The sequence below is a fragment of the Oncorhynchus masou genome, chromosome 2 (assembly GCF_036934945.1).
Source record: "Oncorhynchus masou masou isolate Uvic2021 chromosome 2, UVic_Omas_1.1, whole genome shotgun sequence".
Classification (NCBI taxonomy): Eukaryota; Metazoa; Chordata; class Actinopteri; order Salmoniformes; family Salmonidae; genus Oncorhynchus; species Oncorhynchus masou.
This window is the reverse complement of record NC_088213.1, coordinates 36,696,826-36,717,571: the sequence shown is the minus strand read 5'-3', so window position 1 is coordinate 36,717,571 and position 20,746 is coordinate 36,696,826. Positions and strand designations below refer to the sequence as shown.

The 20,746-nt window shown below is 44.7% G+C and overlaps 1 protein-coding gene across 1 annotated transcript in view; it reads right to left on the bottom strand.

The window, feature by feature from the left end:
• Positions 1-20,746, bottom strand: part of LOC135553026 (immunoglobulin superfamily DCC subclass member 4-like) — a 76,148-nt gene that overhangs the window by 51,063 nt on the left and 4,339 nt on the right. Inside the window, exon 3 of the mRNA XM_064985081.1 lies at positions 10,946-11,058. Within this exon, the coding sequence (XP_064841153.1) occupies positions 10,946-11,058 (113 nt within the window). The remainder of the gene's footprint in view (positions 1-10,945; positions 11,059-20,746) is intronic.

Here is a 20,746-nt window from a genome sequence, read left to right as displayed (position 1 = left end):
CCTCAAGGCCATGGAGAGGAATTCCGATGTTGGAAATCATGAGGTTCTCGCGGTGAAGATGGCTTTGGAGGAGTTGGAGGGAAAGGAACATCCATTCCTTGTATAGGCGGATCACAAGAACCTGGAATATCTCGACACGCCAAGTGTCTCAATTCCAGTCAAGCTAAGTGGGCCCTGCTTTTCACCCGGTTTAACAAATCCAAACGCTCATGCAGGTCCAGCTGAAAGTCGGGACGAAAACTTCAAAATGTTATATTACAGGTCGAAGAATCTTGTCAAACTAAGTATAGAATCAATCTTTAGGATGTTGTTATCATAAATCTTCAATAAAGTTCCAACCGGAGAATTCCTATGTCTGTAGAGAAGCCATGGAACGCAGGTCGCTATCATGTGAAATGCGCGTGACCAGGACCTGGCTCTCTGCCAGACCACTGACTCAAAGAGCTCACATCCGGCTCCACAACACAGTAGAAGCCTCATTCAAGTTTCGAAAGACGGTTCACATGTAGTGGAAGCCCTACTGTGTATTCAATAGGGGCAGGGTTGAAAATCAACCAACCTCAGTTTTCTCACTTCCTGTTTGGATTTCTTCTCAGGTTTTTGCCTGTCATATGAGTTATGTTATACTCACAGGCATCATTCAAACAGTTTTAGAAACTTCAGAGTGTTTTCTATCCAATAATAATAATAATATGCATATATTAGCAACTGGGACTGAGGAGCAGGCCGTTTATTCTGGGCACCTTTCATCCAAGCTACTCAATACTGCCCCTGCAGCCATAAAACGTTTTAAATAAAGGTGTAAAAAAATGTTTTTATAATAATAATAAATTTTGTACAAATTGGCCAAGTCAGTGTCCAAAAATACCGATTTCCGATTGTTATGAAAACTTTAAATTGGCCCTAATTAAATCGGCCATTCCGATGAATCAGTCGACCTCTAGTGTGAACATGTGTACGTACCCACAGGAGCAGGGAACATTATGTGCACTGCGCCAGCCCCACAGAATGGGTGGACAGAGACAGATGGGCTGATTGATAGCACTGTGCTAATAGTCTGACGATCAGCAGGACGTTGGAACATGCGTTTGCCCCTGTTTGTGTGTGTGTGTGTGTGTGTGTGTGTCAGCATAAAATAAAATTAAAATACTTTATGTGCATGAAGACAAAGGGCTGACGCCTGCCTACCCACCCACTCACAGGAATATCAAATCATGTTTTTTGTGTGTTTAAAAAAAAAATTGTGGTCCAAGTGGTGTAACTACAGTAGTTGAAAACATCTACATCAACTGTGTGGCTTTGGAAAAGGTACCTTCTAATATCCAAATCTCATAATTATTACACAAATTCCCGATATTGTATATAAATGAATAACTGTACAATAAAGACATTTATCATAACAGGTATGCATAGGATTAATGGTCATTAAAATCAGTTTTGCAGTCAAACATTGCAGCAACAAGGAGGAGGAAAGTCCCAGGCAGCCATAAACCAAGGTGGACAGGGAGAGACTCTCCAGTTTCACCACGCACTAGGGAGCTCCACGTACAATAACATTGACATGCCGACAATTTTATACAACCAAACACATCTCACAATTGTCTACACATTTAACCTGATAGCTTTATCTGCGACACCGACGGCCTGCTGAAGTGGGGTATAATGTTATCAGATCCTTCCCGGAGAAAAACGGAATCACTGTCGCCACTCTCTAGAGGCCTGCTGGACTGAAGATGGACCAGCCAATCTGGCATTTGCCAAAACTGCCCTATGGCAAGTCCATTTCTGGGATACGACATGGAATATGCTGCATATTGCCTTAAATTTCACGCAGTGGGGGTCATTCGTTCTGCTCCGTCTATGTACCTTGTCTTGGTCTAGACCAAACTACAACAATGGAGAAGTTGGGAAACACTAAACAGTACATTGCCTTGGTGGTGATTTTCAGTTTGATTCTCAAGAGTAATATCCACATGCTGTAATTCCATCCAGGACAGGCAGCGTAGTTTGAGTCACACACTGAGTGGAGAAAGGCACGCCACCCCAGCAGCAGCTGCAGTGTCAGGTGCTGACCGTTCCAGTGGTTCAGCTACAGCACGATTCTCACAGTCACCCACATGACTTTTCATACTGCTCTCAAGTTGGCACAAACTGGATTCATACTCTTTATCACATTTATACTGTTTATCATATAGGCCAGGCGTACAGTAAAGTGACCAATCATAATGTGGTTCCCGGAGAGATAGTAGAGGCCCAGGGAGCTAGACTCTTTCCCTCTCATGTTTACATTTATACTCAAAAGGACAGTCTGCAACATTAACAATAGGAGGCAGACAGATGCATAGAGAGAGAGAGAAACAACAGAGAAGAGAAACATGGCCTGAGCTAGCATTTGTTCCCCTCCAGTGCTTCAGGACTGCTGGTGTGCTCACTCTCTGTACAGTACTCATCCATGCAAATCCTGGGCTGCTTCAATCACAGCCCTGTGCTCCTATAGGCTTTACAAAGGGCCTCAGAGCAGCATGGGGCTAGGGGCCTCGGTGCGGCCACGGCTACATCAATGGGTCAACAACGCCAGCAACAAAACTAACATGGGACGGATGGGAGGCTGCAGGGGGGAAAAGCCCTTCCAGGGCAACCACAAGGTCATATACTGTAGCTGCAGGGTTGGAGAGAGAGGGACACCGACTTAAAAACCCAGAACTCCCCCTTTGACATTTTATTATTGTATCTGAGATTTGATTTGATCAATTCAACCAAGTGGTTTCGGAGGGAGACACTTGATAGTATCACGAGGCAGTGATCAACAGCACTGATAGAAACCGAGTGGTGGTGTGTTATGAATGAAGATGATACATTGGTCATATACTTGTAAGAATATTCTGTTCTCTCTTTTTTTTACTGGTTAAATTGCTATTTCTACCCTGCAACTTACCACAGGTGAGATAAACTACACAATAAACAACTCACTTGCCCCCAACCAAATGAATTTGAATTTTTTAAGTGAAATATATAATTTGGGGGGGGATTCTGTGCAGTTGTAAATCAAACAAATACGTGTAAACACCAAAAGTTCTCAATTTCAAAGAATTTTAGAATGTATAGTGAATGGTGCAAGGGGGATAATATATTTGACCACAATTATACATAGACATAGTACCAATCAAAATATTGGAGACACCTATGCATTCAAGGGTGTTTCTTAATTTTTTACTATTTTCTACATTGTAGAATAATAGTGAAGACATCAAAACTATGAAAAAAAAGTGTTAAACATATCAAAATATATTTGACATTCTTCAAAGTAGCCTCCCTTTGCATTGATGACAGCTTTGCACACTTGTGGCATTCTCTCAACCAGCTTCACCTGGAATGCTTTTCCAACAGTCTTGAAGGAGCTCCCACATATGCTGAGCACTTGTTGGCTGCTTTTCTTTCACTCTGTGGTCCAACTCAACCCAAACCATCTCAAATTGGTTTGAGGTCGGGCGATTGTGGAGGCCAGGTCATCTGGTTGTATTTGTGTCACATGCTACAGAGTTGTGTGTGTGTACTCTGTACAACCTCTTATGCCGAGCCCAATATAAACCCCAAGCTCCTGCTCCTACTGAACCCTTCCAGTCTCTTAAATTGGATGCAGCATAGAACGACTGCCCACTCTTATTGAAGCCACGGAAGTTCAAGGCCAAACACGGTACTGCAGGCATTGTTAGCAGAAAACAGGATCCCTCATTACAGTGAATGGAAAAATGGCTATGTTCATGTAAATAAAATAAAAATACTCGACAATTATGTTACCAATAATTGCTTGTAATACACCAAATCACACACAAAAGAAGCTAGAAGAACAATTTAGTTGCTAACGGCAGCATACTGTACCACGGTCGGCCTTCAACTTGAGTTACTCAATAAGAAGGGGCAGCACTGAGCTAGCCTGCAACGTCTCTTCCTGGAGCAGCTAAAACTGTGCCTGTTATCTCTCCATGAGACCACATCTTAAGCGACTTCATTGGGCTTCAATGCGCTATTATTGAGTCTTCACATATGAATGGTGTCACATGATCAATGTCTTTGTCCATTCATATATACAGTCATTGATTGGATTAAGCAATGTGGTGAAAAACCCCACCGAGCATAAAAGAGGGTTAATTAAGCAATAATGCACCTCTGGGGTTTGTGGAATATGGACAATATGCCACGGCTAAGGGCTGTTCTTAGACACGACGCAACGTGGAGTGCCTGGATACAGCCCTTAGCCATGGAATATTGACCATAAACCACAAACCCCAGAGGTGCATTATTGCTATTATAAACTGGACACCAACGTAATTAGAGCAGTTATAAGTAGATCTATAACATATTGTTTATACCCTTCTTATCTTTTCAGATATACAAAAAGTATTTAGAGGTAGGGGCAAGGGATTTATTTGGGACTGGGACCTACTCTGCACCATGCCTACTCAATCAGGGTTCTCTCCCCTCCTCAGTCCCCCTCCTCAGTCCCCCTCCCCACTACAAGCCCCATGCTACTCCTCCTTGGTCATGTGACTGAGTGGACAGCAGTGAGGAATGGAAGGAATGTGATCGCATGACTGTTTACCCAACCAGCGCCGTGAGGAAGAGACCCTGCTCTCACACACACACACACACACACACACACACACACACACACACACACACACACACACACACACACACACACACACACACACACACACAAATCACCATCACTGCCTAAAGCACACACACAACAGAACAAAAACATATAGCCTGTAGCTTGTGACTCGTTTACCACACAGACACGTCTTTTAACGGCTAAATTATTATCCCTTAGATTTCACAGCTCACAAACCATAATGAGCCAGACACAATAAATAAGAACAATCTAAAATAAATATATTGATGAAGCTACAGTGTGGCATTATTCAATACAAAAATGAATCCATCAAATCAACTACTTTCCTTCAAGATAGCAGTATCGTCCTGGATCACCTGACTGGACCCATCCCTGAGCCTGTGACAAACACATCACACAGCATATTGATCCAGCACTATTGATCCTGGGCTGTTTATAGCCCGGGGGTGCATCAATACTCACAACGCTCTCTCTGAAGTCCCTTTGGCACTGATATGTATTTCTAGAGAACATCAAAACTCCCCACAGCCAGTGGGAACTCCCCACAGCCAGTACTGGGAAATGGACTTGAGGGTCATGCAGTGTAGCAGTCGTCTGTGACCATGTAAAAGGAGTAGGCCTGTGTGTTGTGATGTTGGGATGATTGTGTTCACTAAATAATCATCCCAAAACCGATTGCAGAGATAAGGCAAATAAGTAGCTATACATCACTTAAAAACCAATAAGCCTTTTTTTAGTGCGGAGTTGGCTGAAGTGTAAAGGTTGTTTTGAGAAACTTAGAGGAATCCTAGACGTCAGCCTACAGAGATTTAGGTGCAGTCTAATTGAGCAGAATGAGCTCTGCTCTTATCCCAGCTGGCAGCCATCAGAGCAGGGAAGGAGGCTTTAGAGACCAGACATCTCCAACAGTGCAGGAGGACGGACGTCTTACATCCACAGGTGGACGGATCTCAACATCATGACGTACGTTACACATACAAGTAAAGCGTTTTGCTGCAGATCAAAAGTCTACCATAGAAAAGTTGAATTGGTGCACCGGTAACAACAACATTCCGCTCCATTACATACAATATTGTTACTAGGGGGCAATTACAGTGTTACCACACACACAACTTTTTTTTATTTTTTTGTTTACTGGGCAAGTCAGTTAAGAACAAATACTTATTTTCAATGACAGCCTAGGAACAGTGGGTTAACTGCCTGTTCAGGGGCATAATGACAGATTTGTACCTTGTCAGCTTGAACTTGCAAACGTTTGCTTACTAGTCCAACACTCTAACCACTAGGCTACCCTGCCGCCCAATAGCATGAAGTGTAACCAGTCAAATATTTCCAGATACTGAAATGTATTGAGTGAAATAAATCACTGAACTTTAATGTAAAATTGGGTGAATAACATTTTGACTGGCATTGTAATCCACAACAAAGACAGGTTCTACTAACATGACGACCTCTGCTTCCTGACTACTCGTCTGAGGTTTGACAGTATTCTGGTTAAAGGGAAGCTCTCTGAATCACATACAGGCAACCACAGAAACCCTGAACCTCAAGACCACCACAATAAAGAGCCCAGTAGACACCAGAGGCCAGACATACAGTAAAAGTGAAAGTCTCCCAGTCTCATTCAAGCTACTTCCCTCTGTCACTGAACTATCCTTTTACCACCTCTGGGACTAGGATTGGTCCTCTGACACTACCAAACATGAACAGACACACTCAGCCAGCCATACAAACCAACATCTTCACCGGACAAAGATATGCAGCTCAAATTCAGCCTAGGGCCTCTTGAAATAATATGCATCCTAATTTAGCTGTGTATGTCCAGGGGGATCAAGATGCACTCACATACAAATAGAGTAGGCACTAGGCTTGGGCGATATACTGTTTATACCATATACCGGGGTATTTCGAAATACCAACGGTATGATTTTCACTGCCATTGCGGGGGTTGCGTCCTATGCCACTGCTTATAACTATAAGACATCTAAAATGTGTCAAATAAATCAGATCTGGCTCAGGGCTCCAGCTGTGCATTTGGCTTGCTGACCTGCTAGCTAAGTGTCTAGATGTCAAGATCAAACTTCTTGGTTCCAGCAGAGACATTCAATCCTCTTCTGGATCAAGATCGCTGTTAGGTAAATTGTTTTGTGCAGTAAAAAATGTACGGTTTGACGGGACTGAAATTCTGGATAACTCTCAGCCCTAGTAGGCACAGTCAGACACACACTACACTCATCATGCTTATAAACATGCCATGTCCACCCCACTGGGCTGTCAGAAGCACAGCAATCACACCTCAAGGACCAAGGGATTGAGATATGGGCACAAAAAAAAAAATAAGACGGCTTTTATTACAAGCAGATTTTTGACAGACAAAGTTCAAATAACTTTAGCCAAGCGCATAGTCATTGATGCAACAAACTTAACATAATTACTCCATTTACAGAACAGCTCATGAAGGACAAAGAAATGCAATTATCTTTATTAAGCAGGACTTGTTCACAAGCATCCTCCAGAGGCTGAGGTACGGTGCTGACAGGGGCTGAGGTACGGTGCTGTAGACAAGGGTTGAGGTAGCGTGCTGAGGTAGCTGTAGACAGGGACTGAGCTGGGGTGCTGAGGTAGCTGCAGACAGGGGCTGAGGTAGGGTGCTGAGGTGGCTGCAGACAGGGGCTGAGGTAGGGTGTTGAGGTAGCTGCAGACAGGGGCTGAGGTAGGGTGCTGAGGTAGCTGCAGACAGGGGCTGAGGTAGGGTGCTGAGGTAGCTGCAGACAGGGGCTGAGGTAGGGTGCTGAGGAAGCTGTAGACAGGGACTGAGGTGGGGTGCTGAGGTAGCTGCAGACAGGGGCTGAGGTAGGGTGCTGAGGTGGCTGCAGACAGGGGCTGAGATAGGGTGTTGAGGTAGCTGCAGACAGGGGCTGAGGTAGGGTGCTGAGGTAGCTGCAGACAGGGGCTCAGGTAGGGTGCTGAGGTAGCTGTAGACAGGGGCTGGGGTAAGGTGCTGAGGTAGCTGCAGACAGGGGCTGAGGTAGCTGCAGACAGGGGCTGAGGTAGCTGTAGACAGGGGCTGAGGTAGGGTGCTGAGGTAGCTGTAGACAGGGGCTGAGGTAGGGTGCTGAGGTAGCTGCAGACAGGGGCTGAGGTAGGGTGGGGCTGAGGTAGCTGAGACAGGGGCTGAGGTAGGGTGCTGAGGTAGCTGTAGACAGGGGCTGAGGTAGGGTGCTGAGGTAGCTGCAGACAGGGGCTGAGGTAGGGTGCTGAGGTAGCTGCAGACAGGGGCTCAGGTAGGGTGCTGAGGTAGCTGTAGACTGCAGACAGAGACTGAGGTGGGGGGCTGAGGTAACTGCAGACAGAGACAGGGGCTAGAGTAGCTGTAGACAGGGGCTGAGGTAGGGTGCTGAGGTAGGGTGCTGAGGTAGCTGCAGACAGAGACTGAGGTGGGGGGCTGAGGTAGCTGCAGACAGAGACTGAGGTGGGGGGCTGAGGTAGCTGCAGACAGAGACTGAGGTGGGGGCTGAGGTAGCTGCAGACAGGGGCTGGGGGGCTGGGGGGCTGAGACAGTAGCTGCAGACAGAGACTGAGGTGGGGGGCATGCAGACAGAGACTGAGGTGGGGGGCTGAGGTAACTGCAGACAGAGACTGAGGTGGGGGGCTGAGGTAACTGCAGACAGAGACTGAGGGTGCAGACAGAGACTGAGGTAGGTAGCTGCAGACAGGGACTGAGGTGGGGTGCTGAGGTAGCTGCAGACAGAGACTGAGGTGGGGTGCTGAGGTAGCTGCAGACAGAGACTGAGGTAGGGGGCTGAGGTAGCTGCAGACAGAGACTGAGGTGGGGGGCTGAGGTAGCTGCAGACAGAGACTGAGGTGGGGTGCTGAGGTAGCTGCAGACAGAGACTGAGGTGGGGTGCTGCAGACTAGTGGCATGTAATAGGGATGTATATAGGCCCTGTTCCAATTTAGATATCCTTTCTTTCTCAACTCCTGGGAAAAAAACAGATATATATATGATTGGATGGGTAACTAAGGTTACCTACCAACCTACTTCTTTCACCAATCACAACCAAGAAGGGGGGAATGAAGGGGAGGGAGGCATTGAACAGGGTCAATGACGAAGGACTAGGAGGGGCAGAGGTCAGTCGAGTTTCAGACAGAGGCAGGAAGAGTGAGGAGGAGTCAAATTGAAGCAGGGGTCAGTGGGCTGATTAACACTGAGCATTAAATCATTGACCATGGATGAGATAGGATGACTAGAGCGAGTCAGGATTAGAGAATAAAAGGAGAATGGGAGACAACGCTGGGAACCATAGAGAGGAGGCCTCTTTTGAGTGACGTAGTGATGAGGGTTCAGTCAAACACCAATAATTTGGTCGGTGTGCATGTGACACTCCTAGCAGGAGTACTGGGTTAGAGAGAGAGAGAGCGAGAGAGAGAGAGAGAGAGAGAGAGAGAGAGCTTGTCTACACACACTCACCCACAGCATTCATTTGTTCCTGATGAGTTCAGCAGAGTTGACATATTTTCATTTGATCTTTCGAATGGAAAAAAACAAGCTCTTTGTTTGTGGATCTGATGTAGCGAAGTCCCATGCACCCGTCCGTCCATTCATCCCTGCCCCACTATCACCCCCTACACCCACCCAGCAACCTCCATTCGCCAGCTCTAGTTCCCACAATACCCTCCCAACCAACCCACCACCCATAACATTCCTCTTTCTCTCTCCAAACATGCCACACTCACACGAAAGCTCCCACCAGTCCAGCGAAGGCTCCACAGTGCTCCACTGTGGGAACACACCCCGGGGTGCATGAGGGCTGAGGGAGATGCTCAAACACACTACTGTGGGCCTTGTGATGAGCACATGCCACTGTTGCCTGCTCCAAACACACACACACAAGCAACCACTCAAGATAATGTACTGTAGTTTGTATCTCCATCTTAAACCACATTGAGAGAACATGGTGGATAGAATGGGTCGAACATGCATTATCAAGGAACACAGTTTGTGCTCTCAAGCATTGAAAATGCATTAGTCCAAATTACATTATCAACAACTTATTTTCCGATCCTATAGGTGGGCAAGCCATACTTGAAGTCTCACTTGTACATATTCAGGTAGAACAGGGATGCTCCTCCAAGCATCTTGATTAACAGGAAAGCATTGTCAGCCCTGATACCATTATTCCTCCACGTTTTTCAAAGCAACGATCCAATATGTTTTCCTTTCCTCTAACATGAGCTACGTCAAATAGGCTAAAGCAGAACAAAATCCCATCGGCCTATTTCATGTTTCTCCTCTCGTGCTCCTGCACTTTTCTTTGTCATGTAAATGCTGTGGCTGGTCTCTCTCGCTCAGCGCCTGCCTGCCTCGCTCCCGCGCCGCCTATCGGTGGCTCCCTGGCTCTCAAATCACAGCTTCCCTTCTCTATCTGAAGGCCACCGCAAATGCCTGAAAGGCAGCGACCAAGTGCATCCTCTCCCAAGCCTCCAAAAACACAAAGCACATGTTCGATATGACGATTCAAACACCACCAAAACATAATAAGCCTTCATTTGTTTCGAGGCAAGAGCACAACATAAATACAATTATGTGACAATAGATCAAACACGTTATTGTTTTAGGCATTTAAAAAAATCCAGATCGTGTGTCAGGTACGAGCAGCTCATAAATAATTGTAATAACAGTGTTATTTTGGCATACACCTTACTAGAGGCAAACAACTGTCGTAATATGGGGTATTGCGTTCGATGTATAAAATAGTGACATCTGAAAAACGATTTTGTCCCACCGGCAACGCTATTTTAATTGTGAAAAATTATATTTGTGCAGAAAACCCACGGGCCACATGTTTAACGCTCATTATTTAAACCTCTTGAAACGCAACCCACATTCCTCAAACTCAACTCCACAGCACATGTTTTCAAAGAACGCATGACTCCTTATTAACATTAAATACGTTATGGGCAGATAATAGTTACATAGTTGTAGATGTGCAACTAACTTTGTAACTGGCAGTCCAGCATTGGGTATAAAGAGAAACCCGACAGACAGCGTGTGCTGGAAGACGAATAGGCTATTGAACAAAAATAAGCACGTTGCAGCATTTGATAGATAGACCTACCATAGTCCTGATACCTAGACTCAACAGTTAGATACAAACACTGCAACGAGCAAGCTGCAAAATGTGTTCACTAACCAATCTCTTCTTATCGCACCTGCATATGTTCTGAAAGATAACTATAATTGAATACATTACTAACTTGAAAGGCGTGCGCAAGTCAATAACATTTCTATTAAGCTAAGCGACTTACCTTGAGCGGATGGTCCACAGAAGCCCAACGAAAGTAAATAGAAAACCCAGATAGTCTCCACCGCCATGTAAAGCATTGATTTCCAGCAGAGGGGTGAAGCAGCGTGTGGGTCTCTACAGCCAGCTATACCGCTAGAAATGTATATATATATAATGCAAACCGCAATAATCCCCTCTCTGAAGTAGGCTATTAGTTGGCTATTAGTTCATGTATATCCCTTTGACATAGTCCCCTGCTTTCACTCAGAACAGGGTCGCATTTAGTTGGGAGAGAGCCGTCGTGTCTCTCGGCGCTTCATCGCCATATTGTGAGCGAATGCAAGTGTGTGTGTGGCACGCACGGACGTATGCGCATACACACACACTCTCCCTCAAACACACGGGCAAGTCACGCTTTAGGTGTCTATTGGAGCCACCTGAAACGCTGCCAATAATTTCACACACCCCCTTTCGTCGTTTTTAAACTCTACGCTCGTGAATAGACTGCTGTGCGCCGCAGCCGTGCCAATATAGCCAGAAAAGACCTAGAATCAAACTCGCTGTATTGGGCTCCCGAGTGGCGCAGCGGTCGAATGCACTGCATCTCAGTGCAAGAGACGTCACTACAGTCCCTGGTTCGAATCCAGGCTGTATCACATCCGGTCGTGATTGGGAGTCCCATCGGGCGGAGCACAATTGGCCCAGCGTAAATCACGTTTGGTCAGGGTAGGCCTTCACTGTAAATAATAAATTATTCTTCACTGACTTTCCTAGTTAAATAAAGGTAAAAAAAAAAAAATCTGCAGTTTCTTAAGGAGACGCAGCTTGGTCAACTGATGTTTAAAACAGAAGTGCTGTCCAGTGGTGATTTTAGCATATACATCTTGGTGGGGGAAACAAAAAATGTATAATTGGGAATGCATGCCAGCAAAGCCACTACACAACACAGCACTAAACAATACATCAATTGCATTATTACAGTGACAAACGGTGCCCACAAACTGTTAGGGTCCTACATAAAGCTGTCCCAACACCTTTACCACTGCTACACCTGGATATCAGCTGAGTCTTGTCTGGCAGTGAAACAGTTCATTCAGCCTCATTTACTGCCTTTAAAAAACATAGCTGATTTGGCTGACTTGCTGACAATTGAGATGTACAAACTATGGCATAAGGGGACGACAAGCGGATAAGAAGCAATCCCGTAATTTCGGTTAAGATATTAATGGGATTGACATAGTCAATATATCTATTTGTTCAGAACTTTTGAAATGTACAGCGAAAGAATTCAGAACATGGGCCGTTCTTACAGTGTTCTCGCAGTCAGAACAGTAGGATAAATAAAGGCTGCATATAAGCAGACAATGAAAGCTCTTACAATATTCAATGATTACATTTCTCTAAAACAGATTATAGGCTACATGTGTGACCGATGTGAAATGGCTAGCTAGTTAGCGGTGGTGCGCTCTAATAGCGTTTCAATCGGTGACGTCACTCACTCTGAGACCTGAAGTCGTTGTTCCACTTGCAATGCAAGGGCCGCAGCTTTTGTGGAGCCATGGGTAACAATGCTTCGTAGGTGACTGTAGTTGATGTGTGCAGAGGGTCCATGGTTCAAGCCCGGGTCGGGGCGAGGGACGGATGAAAGCTATACAGTTACACATGTGCACCACCAAGTCAGAACAGTAAGCGAAATTAAGAGGGGAAAATAGACCAAATTATTAGGGTGAGGCACATGGGCTAGTAACAGCTTACTACACAACATACACTTAGTATTACCTAGTTAAGGGATGCATACTTACTTAGCTAAGGGATACATATCTCCCTGCATATTACATCACTTATGCAGCAGCATACATTACATTTTTGGACTCACTGTGTTGTGCTGTGCTCACTTGAACAGAAAGGTGGCGCTGCGGGCCTTTGTGGGAAAATCTTGTCTGACACTCTCTGGATTTATAGTGCTTTCAAGACAACTGGGCACTGAAAAAAAACAAGGTTCAAAACTTATTTTCCCAGTCGGAGCTTGTTTCTGAGTTCCCAGTTGATTGACCTCACTGAAGTCAGATTTCACAGTTCTGAGTTAACAGTTGTTTTGAGCGCTTCAGAAATCATGCTGGATTGACAGCATGGCCAATGTTGAATGTTATCATTTTAATGTGAAAAGAGACCCTTAAACCCAGAATTGGGACCACACACACACTCCACTGAATAGCAGGCTAATGATTGATTTGCAATGCTTGCAGTTAGCCACTGATTCCTTCCAAACCACTCATTGTTGAATTTGCAATAGCCAACTTGTTGTGTAATATTTATGTCCAATGGCCGATGAGCACTTATACGTTTTATCTATAATGTACATTCATTTGACAAAGATTAAAAGGGTTTGCCAGTAGATTGTCGACTTGATTCATGATGATGACTGCTAGCTAAGATTTTAAAAGTATGATGCTGACATGATCAGTCCTATCAAAGCTACTGTAGATGTAATGTGATTTGACATGATATTTATCTGTGGCCAATGACCTTGAGCCTTCTTGGATGGACACTTCTAATGTAACTCTATGGCAGCACCCAAGGAGCTTGAATTTTCAAGCTCTACCCTTAGATTTGGCAGTGATGTAGAAGTCCCTATGAGTGACAGAACACTGAGCCAATCACGGCACAACTAGAAAACATTACCAAGCCCTATGCTCCGTATTTTCCGCTGGCTGCCCCACCACCACCACAGAAAGCACTGAGCTAAGCTGCCCCACCTGCCCTGAATGACGGGTCGCCACTTGTGGTGTCCAAGGTTGGGTGCACCTGCCATGTGTTCAAGATGCACATGTGGCACTCATACAGCCTACAGAAACGCAAGCTTTCTCCCAGATAACTATTCATATCACACATCATTACGATAGCCAACATAATACATGCTCCCTAGTTGCTATATGGTTTAACCAGTACCCTTAAATCCATTGAATTGGCAGGTCATTTTTATCTCAACTCTCAGGGCAGGCAGCCTCACCCTCTCCCCTATCTAGAGGGCTGAGAGAGGGGGGAGAAGAGAGAGGGAGGTAGAGAAAGGGTAAAGATGAGGACCAGGGATTGAACATGTGCTCACTAGTGAAGGGGCTCTGACTGCATCCCAATCACCCATCTAGTCGCCGCCTGGCCTGGCCTGGCCTGGCCTGCCCTGCCCTGCCCTGCCCTGCCCTGCCCTGCCCTGCCCTGCACCATGTGTTAAGGGACCCACCGTTGGTTTTCACATGCAAACACACAGCAGGAGCCAGCTGGACCCCAGCCCTCTGAGAGAGAGAGGAGACAATAACATGCTGTGGCATACCCAGCAGCCCCATGTGCCGTTTCCGCTCTGCAGCCAGGGGAATAGTATACCTACAGGAGGAGATGGGTTGGAGAAATGTGGCTGAGGGATTAGTGCCTGCACAGACACTTTGCATTGCAGCCCCTCGTTTCCAGGGATCTGACGGGTCGATCTGAGTCCATCCTGTTATTGTGTTGAATAGGTAAGAAGAACTCCCATCTCCTGTTCAATGCCTCAACAATGTACAATGCACTCTGTCTATGCCTGGTGTTGAAATGCGTCCCATGTGATTGGATTATGGCCACATTCAGAGAGATTGGTGTTTTGGGCCAGGTGGGATGAATTTCAATACCATGTGTGGACACAGATCCTGTGATTGTGTTGTAATTTTGGATAATTTGCTCTTGGATTAGAAAAGTTCCTTTTGAGTATAGTACCAGATGTGGTTGGGACTTGAGTGTTTGTGGTCTGACAACGCTTTCTCTCCTTTCACCAGCCGTCATAAAATACTGAGTGCATTGGTTACTTCAATACAGGAACAGCTGTCCGTAAGAGGTAGTACAGTATATAGTATATGACCCCTGCAATTATAACTCTCCATCAACATGCAAAGTGTAGTAGGTTGCATTCTGAAAGTGATTACTTACCCAAGAGAAATATGTTCCTACTTTAACCAAAACCTAAATGAATGAAGCCTTTATAAACCCTTTATAAGCTATGTGATGCTTATGAAGACTTTAGAAATGCTTTTAAAGTTGCTTGTTAAAGGTGTGATCTCAAACGGTACTGAGAAAGAAACAGAGGAAGAGAGGACAACTTCTATGTGTGTGACATGTGACATGTGACATGGCAGGAGCAGAGGCTGCAATGTTGCAGTTTTAAAGCAAAGTTTGCTGCAATTCTACACAGTCTGCCATGTGGCGGAGAGATGATTTTGCAATTTTATAACATGTTTCATGCAATTCTATTCGCCGTTTTACAGCCAATTCCCTGCCATTCTACACAGTTTGCCATATGGTGAAGAGAAATGTTTGCCGTTTTTAATACGATATTTGAGTGAGAGTGAATAACAAGATCAATGGGGGCCCCCAGGTCGGTAAATCGACCACAATTACTACAAGTTTAGATAGCTGGCTAGACTAATTCAACAATCTAGAAAATGTTAGCTGACATGGGTGACTGTCAGTGACTGATGTAAAAAGTGACAAACTGCTGATGCACAATTTTTTTGTGGAAATTGCTCCTTATGCATTTGACTATTCCAGTAAATTAAGACCACGAGCAAGTTCATACATTATTTTTCTAAATGATTATTTTTCAAAATTATCAAAATGATTATTTGTAAATTATTGTTGATCCACAGGGCCTACAAAGGGGGGGGCGCAGGCCGCCAGTTGCCCATCCCTACACTACATGAATGTTAGCTTGCCCATGATAGAAACAAAGTCGCAGCGCTCCAGACGTGCATATTTACAAAGTGATGAGACGTGATTTGTCCTACTAGTGCCAAAGAGTTAACAACAGAAGAGACATGGTCCTGAGCAACTCTGCTCTGATCTTAATTCACTCTATTCCCCCCAAACCACAAACGGACAGAACCTGCCAGAACAACAACAAGAGTACCCCATCTGTGATTTGTTAACACTACAGAAACAAGCCTCGCAATAGACCGTGTTCAGATGGAACACATTTTGAGATCTGTGGCGCTGTGATTCTACTCTGGTCTCTCTCATTACCACATCAAAGGTTATTTTTGTCACAGGACAACACAATACAGATATAGGATCTTCATTTGAGCCAGGTTGCTACAGCAAGAAAATAATCCTGCAACAACAGGATATGTGAATTATTATGTAGATTATAATCAATGGACATTTTGTAGAAGTTGATACACTTTTTGTAAGGGAAAATCCAGTCTGAAATTTCAAAGTGGAAAATACAAACTTCAGACGCCTTTTTAAAACTAAAATACACAACCTGTTTTAAATTGCTGGAACGTCGTCTTTCAACACGTCTTTCAACACGGTCAAATTAAGATTCTACATCTGCCCCAGGAACTATGGGTTGCTATTTTAACTCCTTTCTCTTCACAATGAAAACAAGTCAGTGAGAGCGAGCCAAGAGAGATAAAGATAGGGCAAGCTTATTGCAGACAAATTATTTGCACACGTTGAGGTTCCACTTAATGAGGCCAATTAGGATAGTAAAGTTGTCAGGCTTCAGTGAACAGGGAAAGTAGTTTTTCTTTAGGCAATGAACCCAACGTTTCTGTTTTTCCTGTGTGTGAACAAATCAGATTTTTCCTTCTTCTCCTAGGGCCTTTTAAAACTTAATTGGTTGTGTGTGGGTCTTTACATCTTGGACAATGAATGGCAGTAGTAGACAGGATTACTATGCTCAGAGGAGAGGCTGAGGCAGAGCGATTGTAAAACCAAATAGACCCAAACCCTGTCCTGTCTCGCTGTACACTTTTAATGGTTGTCAAAAAGGCCTTGCAAAGTAGTTGAGATAAGCATCCATTTTCTTCTCTTGCCTCCCCTCCCAGCCACCTGTATGGTCCCATATCTCTCCTGGCCTCTGACTCTGGCTGTGGTTCCTGCCCTGGCCTTTGTGCTCTGTAGAGGTCACAGTGTTCTTGAAGTGCCGAGGTGTTTGCATTTTGGTCGTGCTGACTGCAGTAGCCTCCACAGTGGCTGAGTTTCATCCCCCCAAGGTCTATCTGTCTGACAGGCGGCAGCAGGGCTGCTCTACAGCAAGGAGAGAAGAGGACACAGACAGAACACTGCCCCCTGGTGGAAAGGATGAGGGGATGTTACATCAGACAAACATACCATGAGTTATGTCAACAAAGAACATGCTACAGGGGACGAGAAAAGACAAAAGACCAAAATAAGTATCTTATGTACTTCTTTTTTAATTTACATGTCAGATGATGCAATTTGTGCGCAATTTAAACAACAAAAGTGGTTTGGGTGAAATGAATAGCTTTTTACTACGTATTTTTCTTCTCAGAACAGCCATTCAACTAACACTAGTAGAATCATTTGGGGAGCAAACTGTGCACTATGGTGAAGTTCATGGTCCATGTTTGCATATGTAAATTAGGTTAGTGTGTGTGATTGGCCCGGCTTGGTGTTATCCCACCCCCTTCCGCTGGAGGGGTGCCGAGTGCATGCTTGGCGAGAGGTAAGGGGTCTCCATAGAAACCAAGACTTAGGGTGACTGGGCAAATGGTTTACTTTAGTAGTACAATACCACCAGGGTGCACTGGCAGCATGCCCAACCTTGGAGCACTGAGGGGGGAACAGGGTGGGAGGAGGACATTCATATTCAGAGTTTAACAAGGCAAACATGTACTTACTTCACACACAGAGACACTCACACATGCGCGCGCGCACACACACACACACACACACACACACACACACACACACACACACACACACACACACACACACACACACACACACACACACACACACACACACACACACACACACACACACACACACAACTATTCAATGGGGGACCAGTGTGTGTGTGTTCATGATGTAATGCCTCCCTCTTTTCATTATTCTGAGCACATCCTGGGTTATGATCTCATGGGCAAAGGCACAAAAGCCCAGCCTTCTGCCCACTCCTACCAATCTGCCTACAGAGGGAGAGGTGAGGGGTGAAGAGAGGGAGGGAGCAGAGAAGGGAGGAGAGAAAACATGAACTCTGTCCTCTGTCTTCTTTTCTGGGCCGTTGAACATACAGTTTAAAAGAAAACGTAATTAGCTTAAAAGTAGACTTTAAATCTCAGTAAAAGGCTGTGTGGCTCGGTCCTGCTCTGGGAAGGAAAGCTCAGTCCTGCTCTGCTAACATGTCGTCATCTCAAGTGCCCCATCAATGGGGGCCTTGTTAGCTGTGGGAGAGAGAACCCCCACCACCAGCCAACTCTTATCGGTGTTTTGGATTTCTATTGAAGGTTCATGTGATAAGAGATGGTTTTAATAAGCACGGTTGAGACTGGGCCTGCCGCTGGTGAATACTCATGGAGTATAGAGAGAGGGTCATATAGGAAGGAGTAAGGACGGGGAGATGGGGAGAGGGCAGTGGAGGGAAGGAGGGAAGGAGGGGGAGAGAAAAGTGTAAGTTGCAGGAGTCTTAAGAAGAAGCAGGGAGCTACTGAAAGCCTGTTCAGAATGTTTCAAAGACATTCACATTTCCATCTGTGAGTCTCTGATGGAGATTTTGTGTAGCATGAACATATTTCATGCTACACAGACGTAAAGAGAATGGAGCTTATGTCTGTACATTCTCTGGTGTCAGGGAGGCAAGAAGGATCTCTCCCAGAGATGTGCTGACCTCTAGTTGGCCCCTGTTACATCTGAAAAGCTTCAGAGCCATTCCAACATAAAGATCTTATAAACTGGAAACAGACATTTCCTCTGGCTGGGAAGAATTGGGGTAATGATTCACCCATTTGGAACTATACATTCTTAGAGAAAAGGGCTCCAAAAAGGTTCTTCGGCTGTCCTCATAGGAGAACCCTGTTGGTTCCAGGTTAGAACCCTTTTTGGTTCCAGGTAGAACCCTTTTGGGTTTCATGTAGAACCCTATGTGGAATGGGTTCCCCTATGGGACAGCTGAATAACCTTTCAGGTTTAGATAGCACCTTTTTTTCTAGGAGTGTAGTAGCTTATCTTAATTATGGAGAAATTTCCAAATAAATCAAATCAAATCAAATTTTATTTGTCACATACACATGGTTAGCAGATGTTAATGTGAGTGTAGCGAAATGCTTGTGCTTCAAGTTCCGACAATGCAGTAATAACCAACAAGTAATCTAACTAACAATTCCAAAACTACTGTCTTATACACAAGTCTAAGGGGATAAAGAATATGTACATAAAGATATATGAATGAGTGATGGTACAGAGCAGCATAGGCAAGATACAGTAGATGGTATCGAGTACAGTATATACATATGAGATGAGTATGTAAACAAAGTGGCATAGTTAAAGTGGCTAGTGATACATGTATTACATAAAGATGCAGTGGATGATATAGAGTACAGTATATACGTATACATATGAGATGAATAATGTAGGGTATGTAAACATTATATTAGGTAGCATTGTTTAAAGTGGCTAGTGATATATTTTACATAATTTCCCATCAATTCCCATTATTAAAGTGGCTGGAGTTGAGTCAGTGTGTTGGCAGCAGTCACTCAATGTTAGTAGTTGCTGTTTAACAGTCTGATGGCCTTGAGATAGAAGCTGTTTTTCAGTCTCTCGGTCCCAGCTTTGATGCACCTGTACTGACCTCGCCTTCTGGATGATAGCGGGGTGAACAGGCAGTGGCTCGGGTGGGTGTTGTCCTTGATGATCTTTATGGCCTTCCTGTAACATTGGGTGGTGTAGGTGTCCTGGAGGGCAGGTAGTTTGCCCCCGGTGATGCGTTGTGCAGACCTCACTACCCTCTGGAGAGCCTTACGGTTGTGGGCGGAGCAGTTGCCGTACCAGGCGGTGATATAGCCCGCCAGGATGCTCTCGATTGTGCATCTGTAGAAGTTTGTGAGTGCTTTTGGTGACAAGCAGAATTTCTTCAGCCTCCTGAGGTTGAAGAGGCGCTGCTGCGCCTTCTTCACGATGCTGTCTGTGTGGGTGGACCAATTCAGTTTGTCTGTGATGACGAGGAACTACTTCTTCAGGATTATGTACCTGTACAGGAACCAAATCAGCGGAAATTCCAGAGCGCCAACTAATTGTACTCGATACAACTCAAACTTCCATTAAAATTCACATGCAGGGTACTCAATTCAAGCCACACTCGTTGTGAATATAGCCAACATGTCAGATTTGTAAAATGCTTTTCGGCGAAAGCATGAGAAGTTATTATCTGATAGCATGCAGCCCCCAGAAACACACAAAGGGGACGTAAACAAAGAAATTAGCGTAGCCGGCGCTACCCAAAACGCAGAAATAAAATATAAAACATTCATTACCTTTGACGAGCTTCTTTGTTGGCACTCCTATATGTCCCATAAACATCACAATTGGGTCTTTTTTTTCGAGTAAATCGGTCCATATATACCCAAAATGTCCATTTATGAACACCGAGAAATCCATGGAAAAAGTCACGTTTCCGAACGCGACGTCATTTTATAAAATTCATAAAGTTGCCTATAAACTTTGACAAAACACTTCAACCTACTTCTGTAATCCAAGTTTAGTTATTAGTAAACGTTAATAAACGATCAAATTGATCACGGAGAGATCTGTATTCAATAGCTAGAAGTTTTCAAAACGAAGTCCATTTCCTCACGGACATTTTTTTCAGTTGCGCACCTGAAGACAGGATGTGCAATTGACTAATCTGACCAAGGATAAAGGGACCTGGAAATCACAACACTGGCGACATCGTGTGGAAGCTGTAGGAATTGCAAGCACAGTTCCATCATTTATGGCAAGCCATAGACAATACAAAGACTGGCGGATGGATTTTTTCTTTGTCGATTTCGTGATC